The sequence below is a fragment of the Molossus molossus genome, unplaced genomic scaffold (assembly GCF_014108415.1).
Source record: "Molossus molossus isolate mMolMol1 unplaced genomic scaffold, mMolMol1.p scaffold_m16_p_7, whole genome shotgun sequence".
Taxonomy (NCBI): Eukaryota; Metazoa; Chordata; class Mammalia; order Chiroptera; family Molossidae; genus Molossus; species Molossus molossus.
The window spans coordinates 12892677-12904837 of NW_023425401.1; the positions used below are offsets into that span (position 1 = coordinate 12892677).

Sequence of the window (12161 nt, forward strand, 5' to 3'; positions counted from 1 at the left end):
GTCTTTTAGGTCTCACCAGAGTCTTGTAACCCCAGGAAGGTCAAAGTGAAGAACAAATAATGAAAAATTAATTCAAATCCACAGGACCAAATTGTGTAATCGTTTGTGATTATTTGTATGATTTGTCTGCTTTGAAGATATTTTTTAAACTACTTAAATGGTCAAGTTGACATTATTTTGTTGGAATCTATATAAGAGCATTTCATCTTATTATGCTAAGTGAAATAAACAAACAAAATAGAAACAGACTCAAAGATACAGAGAACAGACCAGAAGAGGATCTAGGAGATTCCAAAATGGCAGCGGACCGTCTCCCAGAACCAAACTGGAATTACAACTATAACACAGACAAATCGACTGGAAAAAGCAACAGAAAAGCAGCTTGTGAGGACCATAGAACCAGGGACACTGACTCCATCCTGGTAGGACTGCAAAGGCGCGAGACGGGGGCTGGGAGCCCACAGACAGCAGCGGCCTTAGCTGGGAGCAGCGCCCTCGGGTCACACTACCAGGTGGCTCCAGAGCACAGAGCCGGGACAGAGGCTAAAATAGCCACAGCCACTCACTTTGGGTCCCGGCAGAGGGAGGACAGACTGGACTGGAACTGTGTGGGGACACTCGGGATTTGGAGGGCGCACAGAGCTTTTGCTGAGTTGCAGCCACGCAGGACAGTGGCCATCTTGCTCCTTCCCAGGGCTCTAGGGAGAGGCAGCAGCCCCTCCCTCGGAGATCCAACCCCAGCCTGTGGGCCATTGAAATGCAAATTGAGGCTTATTAACAACCAGCATCTGCCCCACCCTCAGGAAATCCCCTTGCTGAGCACTTGAGGGAGTTTTTCAATCAACTAACAACCCAAAACTCATCAAGGAACCTGGACTGCTAACCTCTAGGCAAAAAGCTAGAGGGATAACAGTAACATTCCTGGGCTAGCAACTCTAACCAGGAAAGTAAGACTTGACAGTGATGTTTAACAAGGGTCCTCCCTCGCTCATCTAAACCTAGGAAAGGGAACCACAAACAGCAATACCCACAGGAAAAACTTGGCAGGCTCCAAAGCCCACTGTGATAGCCAAAATGGTGAAACACAGAAACAAAAGCCAAATGAAAGAACAAGAGACCTCCACCGAAGATGATATTAATGTGGAGCAGTTAGGCAAGTTAACAGAGCTAGAATTCAGAGCCATGATCTTGAGGAAGCTCAACAGCATGAGTAAGGACATAGAGATGCTGAAAATAAACCAATTGGAAATTAAAAACCACCGAGATCAAGAGTGGCGTATCAGAAATAAAGAACACATTGGAAGGTCTAAAGAGCAGAGTAGAGGAAGCTGAGGACCAGATCAGTGAATTAGAAGACAGGGTAGAAAAAATCAACCAATCAGAAAACCAAAAGAAAAAAACAACTGAAAAACAGGAAGACAGCTTAAGAGAACTGGGGGAGAACTGGAAACGTAATAATATTCGCATCATGGGAGTCCCCGAAGAAGAAAATGAGCATGGATTAGAGAATATATTCAAAGAAATGGTGACAGAAAACTTAACTAATTTGGTGAAGGAAGAAAGCATTCAAGTTCAGGAAGCACAGAGAGCCCCAAGTAAGAAGAACCCAAACAGGCCCACACCAAGACACATAGTAATTAAAATGCTAAAAATTAAAGACAAAGAGAATCCTAAAAGCAGCAAGAGATAAGCAACAGGTTACCTACAAAGGAAACCCCATAAGGCTCTCAGCTGAGCTGACTTCTCACAAGAAATACTACAGGCCAGAAGGGAATGGCATGAAAAACAAGGATCTGAATCCAAGACTACTCTACCCAGCAAGTCTGTCATTCAAAATAGAAGGTCAAATAAAGAGCTTCCCAGACAAAAAAAGGCTAAGGGAATACATTAGCACCAAACCAGCAGTGCAAGAAATGTTAAAAGGACTGCTGTAATTAGTAGAAGAAACCGGAAGAAAAATATAACCAAACTAAACAAAAATGGCAATAAATAAGTACATATCAATAATCACCTTAAATGTAAATGGACTGAATGCTCCCATAAAAAGACACAGAGTAGCTGATTGGATAAGAAAGCATGACTCATCTTTATGTTGTTAACAAGAGACCCACCTCACAACAAAAGACTCACATAGGTTGTAAGTGAAGGAATGGAAAAAAATTTTCCAAGCAAACGGAAAGCAAAAAAAAAGCTGGGGTAGCAATACTCATATCTGATAAAATAGATTTCAAAATAAAGGCCATAACTAGAGACAAAGAAGGCCACTACATAATATTGAAAGGATCTATCCAACAGGAAGATATAACCTTGATAAATACATGCACCCAATATAGGAGCACCAAAATATATTAAAAATCTTCTGGAGGACTTCAAAGGAGAAATGGACAGCAATACAATCATAGCAGGGGATTTCAACACCCCGTTGATACCACTGGATAGATCCTCTAGACAAAAAATTAGCAAGGAAATAGATACTCTAAATGAAGCACTAGACCAAATGGATTTAATAGATATATACAGAGAATTACACCCCAAAACTACAGAATTCACATTCTTCTCAAGTGCACATGGGACGTTCTCAAAGACAGAACACATGATAGGACACAAACTAAATCTCTACAAGTTCAAGAAGACTAAAATCATATCAAGCATCTTCTCAGATCACATTGGCATGAAATGAGAAATCAATTGCAACAAAATCATGCAAAGACATTTGAACACATGGAGGCTAAATACCATGTTATTAAACAATGAATGGGTTACTGAGGAGATCAAGGAAGAAATTAAAAACTTCCTGGAAACCAATGAAAATGAACACACAACAACACAAAATCTATGGGATGCAGCAAAAGCAGTTCTGAGAAGGAAGTTCATAGCACTACAGGCCTACCTCAAAACAACAAGAAAAATCTCTAATAGACTATCTAACCTCACAACTTAAAGAACTAGAGAGCAAGCAAAAAGAAAACCCCAGAGCAAGTAGAAGGAAGGAAATAGTAAAGATCAGAGCAGAAATAAATGACATAGAGACCAAAAAAGCAACTCAAAGGATCAATGAAACAAAGAGCTGGTTTTTCGAAAAGATAAACAAGATTGATGGACCCTTAGCTAGACTCACCAAGAAACAGAGAGAGAACCCAAATGCACAAAATCATAAAGGAAAGAGAAGTAACAAGTGACACCACAGAAATACAAAAGATTGTTAACAGCTACTATGAACAATTATATGGCAACAAATTCGACAATCTAAGTGAAACGGACAAATTTCTAGAAACAAATAGTCTCCCAAAACTGGACCAGGAAGAGATAGAAAACTTGAACAGACCAATAACAACTAAAGAAATTGAAGAGGTAATCAAGACTCTCCCAGCAAACAAAAGCCCAGGCCCAGATGGCTTCACGGGGGCATTTTACTAAACATTCAAAAAGAACTAACATCCATTCTCCTCAAGCTATTTCAAAAAATTCAAGAAGGAAGAAGACTTCCAAACTCGTTCTATGAGGCCAGTGTAATTCTAATTCCAAAACCAGAAAAAGACACTACAAAGAAAGAAAACTACAGGCCAATATCCCTGATGAACAAAGACGCCAAAATCCTGAATAAAACACTAGCAAATCGGATCCAGCAATACATCAAAAAAATTATTCACCATGACCAAGTGGGATTCATCCCAGGGATGCAAATCAATAAATGTGATACACCACATAAACAAAATGAAGAATAAAAACCACACGATCATATCAATAGATGCTGAAAAAGCATTCAACAAAATCCAGCATCCATTTCTGATTAAAACGCTCAGCAATGTGGGAATAGAGGGATCATATCTCGACATAATAAAGGCCATATATGAAAGACCTACAGCCAACATCATACTCAATGGGCAGAAACTAAAAACATTTCTCCTAAGAACAGGAACAAGACAGGAATGTCCACTTTCACCACTCTTATTTAACATAGTACTGGAAGCCTTAGCCACAGCAATCAGACATGAGGAAAAAATAAAAGGGATCCAAATTGGAAAGGAGGAAGTGAAACTGTCATTATTTGCAGATGACATTTATACATAGAAAACCCTAAAGACTCCATCAAAAATCTACTAGACTTAATAAATGAATTTGGCAAAGTAGCAGGATACAAAATTAACATCAAGAAATCGACAGCATTCTTGTACACCAATGATGAACTCACAGAAAGAGAAACTAAGAAAACAATCCCATTTACCATCGCGGCAAAAATATTAAGATACCTAGGAATAAAGTTAACCAAAGAAGTAAAGGACCTATTTGCAGAAAACTACAGGACATTGAAAAAAGAAATAGAGGAAGATATAAAAAAGTGGAAGCATATACCTTGTTCATGGATTGGAAGAATTAACATCATTAAAATGTCCATATTACCCAAAGCAATCTATAGATTCAATGCAATCCCCATCAAAATACCAATGACATATTTCACAGAACTAGAACAAATACTTCAAAAGTTCATATGGAACCAAAAAAGACCCCGAATAACCACAGCAATTTTGAAAAAGAAGGACAAAGTAGGTGGGATCATAATACCAGATATCAGGTTATACTACAAAGGGACTGTCATCAAAACAGCCTGGTACTGGCACAAGAACAGGCATATAGACCAGTGGAACTGAATAGAGAACCCAGAAATGGACCCAAGGCAATATGCTCAATTAATATTTGACAAAGGTGGCAAGAGCATACAGTGGAGTTAAGACAGCCTCTTTAATAAATGGTGTTGGGAAAATTGGACAGCTACATGCAAAAAAATGAAACTAGACTATCAACTTACACCATACACAAAAATAAACTCAAAATGGATAAAAGACTTAAATGTGACCCGTGAATCCAAAAAAATTCTAGAAGAAAATGTAGGTAACAAAATTTTGGACATCATGTGCAGCAGAATTTTCACTGATGCATCACCTAGGGCAACAGAAACAAAGGAGAAAATGAACACATGGGACTACATCAAACTCAAAAGCTTCTGCACAGCAAAAGAAACAACCATCAAAATGGAAAGGGAACCCACTGTATGGGAGAACATCATTGCCAATGATACATCAGATAAGGGGTTAATTTTTAATATATATAGAGTGCTCATACAATTCAAAAGCAGCAAGAGATAAGCAACAAAAGGAAGACAAAAAACCCAACAAAAGGAAGACAAAAAACCCAATTAGAAAATGGGCAGAGGAACTGAATAGACACCTCTCCAAACAGGACCTACAAATGGCCAAGAGACATATGAAGAAGTGCTCAGCATCACTAATCATCAGAGAGATGCAAATTAAAACATCAATGAGGTATCACCTCACACCTGTCAGAATGGCCACCATCAACAAATCCTCAAACAAGTGTTGGCGAGGGTGTGGAGAAAAGGGGACTCTAGTGCACTGCTGGTGGGAATGCAGACTGGTGCAGCCACTATGGAAAACAATGTGGTGTTATCTCAAAAAATTAAAAATTGAACTTCCATTTGACCCAGTGATCCCGCTTCTAGGAATATATCCTAAGAAGGCTGAAACACCAATCAGGAAGAATATATGTACCCCCATGTTCATAGCAGCACTATTTACAATAGCGAAGATCTGGAAACAGCCCAAATGTCCATCAGTAGACGAATGGATAAAAAAGCAGTGGTACATATACACAATGGAGTACTGTGCAGCTGTAAGAAAGATCTCTTATCCTTCGAGACTACATGGAGGGACCTGGAAAGTATTATCCTAAGTGAAACAAGCCAAACAGAAAAAGACAAATACCACATGATCTCACTTATATATGGAATATAATGAATATAACAGCCTGAGGAATAGGGTAGACCCAGAAACACGAAAGTAGGGTACAGACTGACAACCCTCAGAAGAGGGGGTGATGGGAGTGGGAAGAACTTATATGCATGTGTGCATAACCAATGGACATGGACAACGAAGCTGGGGACGGGGCGGGGGGCTTGGGGAGGAGGGTGTCAATGGGGTAAAAAAGGAGAAACATCTGTAACAAAAATAAAATTAAAAATAAATACAAAACAAAAAGATACAGAGAACAGACCGACAGCTCTCAGCGGGGACAGGGGCTGGGGAACTGGGTGCAAAGATGAAGGGATTAAGCAAAACAAAAAACAAAACAAGAAATCACAGGTGGTTACCAGAGGGAAAGGTGGGGGGGTAGAAGAGGGTAAAGAGGGGACAGTGACAGGAGGAGACTTGACTTGGGGTGGTGAACACGATATAATATACAGATGATGTGTTCTAGAACTGTACACCCGAAACCCATATCATCTTATTAACCAATGCCACCCCAATAAATACAATAACATTTTTGAAAAATTTACATTTTTATTTAATAGGATCTGAATATTTAGAAATATTTGTTAAAATAAATTTATAGGTGTGAAATTTTAGCACTAAACCAAGTACAAGTAATTTTGAAGTTTTCTTATCAAAAAAATAGAGTCCTTCAGCCCTGGCCGGTTTGGCTCAGCGGTTAGAGCGTCGGCCTGCGGTCTGGAGAGACCTGGGTTCGGTTCCCGCTAAGGGCATGTACCTCGGTTGCAGTTTGTCCCCGGCCATGGTTGGTCGTGCGGGTGGCAGCCACTCGATGTGTCCCTTTCACGTCGATGTTTCTCTCCTCTCTCCCTCCCACTCTATCTAAAAAAAAAATGAAAAAATGTCCTCGAGTGATGATAAAAAAAATAGAGAGAGTCCTACAGATATGAAAGACCCAAGTGTCGGCACTATGGAGCGAGGTCAGGAGGCTCTGAGCGGCTGCCCCTGGCTCGGGGCGCCTCTGGAGGCTGGAGCAGGCCAGCCAGGCAGCCCAGTTTCCCCCTTTCCTAGACTGTGGGAGGCTGTGCAGTCTTGCATCCCCCCACCACTGAAGCCTGTGGAGTGGATTCTCTCACCCGTGGGGCACTGGCTCCGTGAGCACAGGCCCCCCGGACGCTGTGGGGTAACCAGAGGTGGTGATTCATTCGTGCTGAGTCCTGTGAGGGACACACCGCTCCCGGCTCCGAGAACCGGGGCTCCCAGGGAAGGAGAAGACGGGGCAGCGAGCCAGGCCGGGAGCCAGGAGCCAGGTTCCCGCAGTCATTAGTGTGTCTCTCATCATCATCATCATCATCCGTTGCTGATTCATTCAGACTATTGTTGCTTCAGCTCATAAAAATGGGTCAGTATCATTAAAGCTAATTTATAATGATAAATCTATAAGGCAGAAAGGCAATCCTTTGCTAATATATTTGCCAGAATTTGACACCCCAGAAGAGTTTTATTTGCTGTAACTGCAGTTAGCAGTTTTTCACGAGTATTAATGATGTGTGTGATAAATGCAGCACGTTGGGTTTCTGTCAAGGTTTGCTTATCTGTATCTCTCTGTGTGTCGCTGTATCGATGAATGCAGACTGACGACACTGCGAACATGGACTGCGGCCAGCTGCGTGGAGTTAGAGGGGTGGGCAAAGGACAGGGCGGGCAGAGGTTAGAGGGGAGGGGACAAGATTTGAAAGGCTCCGTGACCAGTGAGAGCGAGCGTGAGCTCAGCAGAAACACCAGTGGGCTCGGGGGCGCGGTCCCGGTGGGCGAACACGTGTGTCTGACAGGCACTCCGGACCTTCCTGCGTGATTCATGGACTCAGCTCTGCCTTTCACTTGCTTTGTTGACAACCAGCAGGAAGTTCTCAGCGGTCCTGTGGGGACACAGTGGTCTTGAAATCCTAGCCACTAGGCTTTGCTTGTTTCCCACGACGAAACGCTGCATGAGCTCCAGGGCCACCAAAGGCGCCCCGCTTGGCGCCGTCCTGCCCGGCAGCCCCCAAGGTGGGGCTGGCACAACCTTGGAGCACGGAGACGGAAAGTTAACCCAAGGGAGTTAGTGGCTGCCAGTTTTTACAGGACAGCACACGGTGAAGTTACATTTTTCTTATAGAAACTCTGACACTGGTGAATGTCATTTTAAAGTTGATTAATAATGTCTAGGAGCCTGAAACCAAAACAACTCATGTAGCTATTCTTTGAAAGACTGGACTGCGGCCCACCGCCTGCCACGTGCTTGGACACCTGCCCCCACGCTCGGCCGTGGGTGGCTCCACGCGTTGGGTCCATTTCCCTCCCTTGCCAGTGATTCAGACTTTGTATCTCATCTTTCTCTCTCTCATTCAGGAGATGTTCAATTTTAAAATAGATCAGAGCACAAACTTTGGAACCAAAGGCCCGAGTCCAGTCTAGCCTGCCTGTTCCCAGCCGGGTGACCTCGGCCGTCAGTCCCTCACCTCCTGAACCCCAGCTTTGGCCTCTGTTAAATTGGAGGGGTGATGTTTGGTTATATGCAAAGCACCTCTCTGAGCACCAGGGTCGTAGGAGGCCCTGACCAACCTCAGTGGCCGCAGGCACCTCCCAACAGCTCTGGCTCCAGAGTCGAGTGTAAACCAAGCTGGCTTACTCTTGGGCAGCCACAGTGTCCCACTGAGAAAGGAAATCCAAGTACGTGCAGGTAGATTCAGGTACACAGGTAACCGTCAGAATTTAAGAACAAATGACTTAAAGCAAAAGGAGGCCGAATTAAAAAACAAACAAAAACCAGGCATTTGGCTCTCCGGCCACGGGTGCGTTCCGGAGGCCTTGCTGTCGGTGCGCTGGAAACCCCGGGGCTTGTGGAACGAGGTGGGGCAGGGCCTTGGAGCCATGGAGCCTCAACAGAAACAAGAACCATCCTCCAGAAAGGCCGCTTAGCTAAATCATGGGGTGCTCACCTGCACCCCAGCAGCCAGCTGGCCCTTCAGATCCGTCGACCTTGGGCCCCTTTCAGGATGCAGGTCTTTGCCGGTGTTTTCTCAGAGGACAGGGTCGCCAGAATTAGAATCTGAGCCAGTCCATCAGCCTTTAGAAATACAGGACTGTCTCCGCTTTGCGCCCCTGCCCTGCCAGCGTCCCCAGGTGGCACAACCCGAGGGTGGGGGCACTCCGGGAAGCCGCCGCCCGCCGCTGCGGCTCCGAGGAAGCTCTTTCCGCAGGATCTGCATCTCTTTTCCTAAGGTCCTTGGGTTCTCGGCAGCTGTGAGAAAGCTTCCCCCGGGCCCTTCAGATACTGGAGTGTGGGGAGGGGAGTCGGCACAGAGCCGGTTCTCCGGTGTGTGGCTCCCCGGGCCCATCCGGCTGGCGCTCGCCAGGATTCGGGGCTGAATACAGGAAGGGGGTGGGTGGAGGAAGGGCTGAGGAAGGCGGATGGGGATGTGCCAAAGCAGAACCCTTTCCTGCCTAGAATCCTGAGCCAAGGCACCTGAAGAAAGGAAGCCCCCAGACGGACGGCTGCCGCCGTGACCGTGGGCCACTCTGACTTCTAAGACATTAAAATGAGTGTGAGGTTCAGTGGCCTGTTAAGTTCTTCCTCATTCCCAAATTCTGACTCCAGACCCAGGGTTCCCCACAGAGCTTGCTAGGGGGGTGGCCTTGCAGGACATCTGCCAGCTCTGGGCCCCGGTGGGGGTAGATTCTCTGTGACACGTACACTCCAAAGTCCTTCCCTCCCACCTCCCTGCCCCAATTACTTACCTCTACAGATAGGGCATTGGGGTTTTATTTCCCTCTTTTACACAGGGGAAATGCTTTTTATCATTTTTGCATACAAAATTACGCAGAAATGGTCGTCTGTGGATGCCACATGGTTTGCAGGCAGCTGTATCCACAGCACCAACCCCTAGGGTCTGGCCCTTTGATCGGGAGTTTTGAAGTTTTCTCTTCTGCTGGGCTTCATTAAGCCCTCCCTGTCTGAGGCTCAGTCGTGAATGCTCTTGGCTCTTGGTGTTCAGGTTAGCACAGCGGCCCGAGGAGACGGATACATGAGTCACTCTGGCCTTCGGACGTCCTGGGGGAGGCGCTGTGGGAGACAGCGCGGTGGCTTTCTAACAAGCGACTTCAAGGACGCCACGTGTGGCATCCGTGCAGGAGCAGACGTCTGCACAGCGCCCTACTCAAGAGCAGATTCCCAGGTTTGCTGGCTCGGATGTGGCGCCGCCCCGTGTTGTCTCCTGGGTTTCCAGTGACGTCACTCCTGGGGGCCACCGCCAAGGACAGCAGGGCCGACCGAAACCCACGCTCCGCTCCAGGGCCTCGCTTTTGCCAAACTGGTTTTTTTGCACCACCGGAGAGTTTCAAAACCGATGACTTTGAATTCTGTCTGAGTGGTAGATGGTGAAGAACCAGCAACTCAAGGAGGCTGGGAGGGCCCCCCTCAGAGCGCCCTGGTGGTGGGGCCGGGACGTGGCGTGGGAAAAAGTGACCTCCCGTAACGGCTCATTGAGAATGGATAAGCCCTTGAGCCTCACAGGGCTCAGTCTCCTCACGTGTATGAAAGCGACAGTCACCCCCACCTCACAGGGTCACTGGAGGATCGAGATGAGGCGTCTGACGTGCGTGAAATCTAAGAGGCCCTCAGTCCACTCGCCGTCCTTCCTTCCTTCCTCCCTGGCTCCTTTTAAGTGTTAGCCTCAGATGCTGGCGTCCTTGTTCCTGGCTCAACGGGCTCTTCAAACACTCCTATTGATGCCTATTAAAATGAAACCCAATAAAAGTGCCAATATTTGGTGTTGAAATAATTGATGTAGCAGAGTGAGCCCGTGAGGCACCCAGGCCGGCCCCTGGTGCAATTTAGCCTCACACCTGGGGGATGAATTTCACAACTGTAATTGCTACCATATAAGTCTTATTAATGTTGTGCTATAATTCCTATTTATTCCGCCGGGCTTGTAAATGCATTAGGACTTGTCAACATATTATTTTACACTGTTTATGATCTGTAGAATTATGTCCTTCAGGGTTGTATTGTGCACAAGCTCAAAATAAATGGCTTTGGGCTTCATTTAAAAGAGCCAAAGGGGGGCCGCTGGTTGAAGTGCTTTTCCATCCCTGCCGTCCAGAGAAGTCGGTGAGGTCGATTTTAACTTCAACTACGAGCAGTCGTTAAGCTCAGCAATAGGGAAAATCCCCTGCTCCCACCTGAGCTGCCCCACTGGGGTGGGTCACCCTCCCTGCTCCCTGGGAACGCTGGGCAGTTCCCCGGGGACAGGTGTGGTCTTCGTGAGCTGACCCTGAGTTTGCCCTCAGATCTCTGGGCATTTCTGTCCCCGTTCCCTAGCTCAGGGTAACCCCCTTTAATTCCAGACTTCCTTGTGGTCTTCCCAGCTCAACCTATAAAGAGAAAGCTCTGAAATGTGTTCCCACTGAAGGGGAAATACCTAATACGTGTAAAAGGTAACCCCTGTCACAGATTCTTGCATTGACTAGGCCAAGAAAACAAAACCCAGGGGGCAGAATTCTATCCGTCAGAATGTCAGGCGTAGCGTGTGTGCGTGCATGCGTGCGTGCGTGTGTGCGCGTGCGTGGAGGGGAGGGCGGGGTGGTGTTTGTCCTCGTTGCTCGGTTTGGTTTTGGCCTCGGGGCTTCCCAGCACTGCGGTCACAGCCTGGCCTGCCACAGGGCCCAGTTCAGGCCCTCGCTCAGCCAATTCCTGGACCTGAACTGGGAAGTCCTTAACCTGGTCTCGGGGGGGAGGCACGTGTGTTCCCACCGGCCTGTGCTCGGGACCAGAGATGTCTGCTGGCCCTGTGCCTGGAATGCCCTCTCCGGGCAGGAGGAGCTGCTTGTCCCGGCCCTGGGCCTGCCACTGGCTCCTCCTGTCCTCCAGGGACTAGAGTGCCCCGAGGGGAGGGGACTGCTGCTGACACCCCTTGCTGTCCTGTGACCCCGCAGGCAGTGAGTACGACGAGGAGGAGGTGGACTACGAGGAGTCAGACAGCGACGAGTCCTGGACCACGGAGAGCGCCATCAGCTCCGAGGCCATCCTGAGCTCCATGTGCATGAACGGAGGGGAGGAGAAGCCTTTTGCCTGCCCAGTTCCTGGATGTAAAAAGAGATACAAGGTAAAAGTCCCACCTCACCTGTGACCACACAGGAGAGGGCAAGTCCCACCTCAGACAGCGGCCCCTTCCTCCCAGAGAAGGAACAGTCTGGAGAGCCCTCTGCTGTGCCTGGTCCCAGGGGAACACAGGCCGGCGCCCCAGGTGGTCAGTGGGTTTCCCCCTCTGATGCGTGGACTGTAGGCCACGTTTTTTTGGTAGGAGGACCGTACCTTTGATAGTCTTCAGATTC

At 46.8% G+C, this 12161-nt stretch overlaps 1 protein-coding gene across 1 annotated transcript in view; it reads left to right on the plus strand.

The window, feature by feature from the left end:
* Positions 1-12161, plus strand: part of JAZF1 (JAZF zinc finger 1) — a 325678-nt gene that overhangs the window by 303975 nt on the left and 9542 nt on the right. The window contains exon 4 of the mRNA XM_036247075.1: positions 11763-11932. Within this exon, the coding sequence (XP_036102968.1) occupies positions 11763-11932 (170 nt within the window). The remainder of the gene's footprint in view (positions 1-11762; positions 11933-12161) is intronic.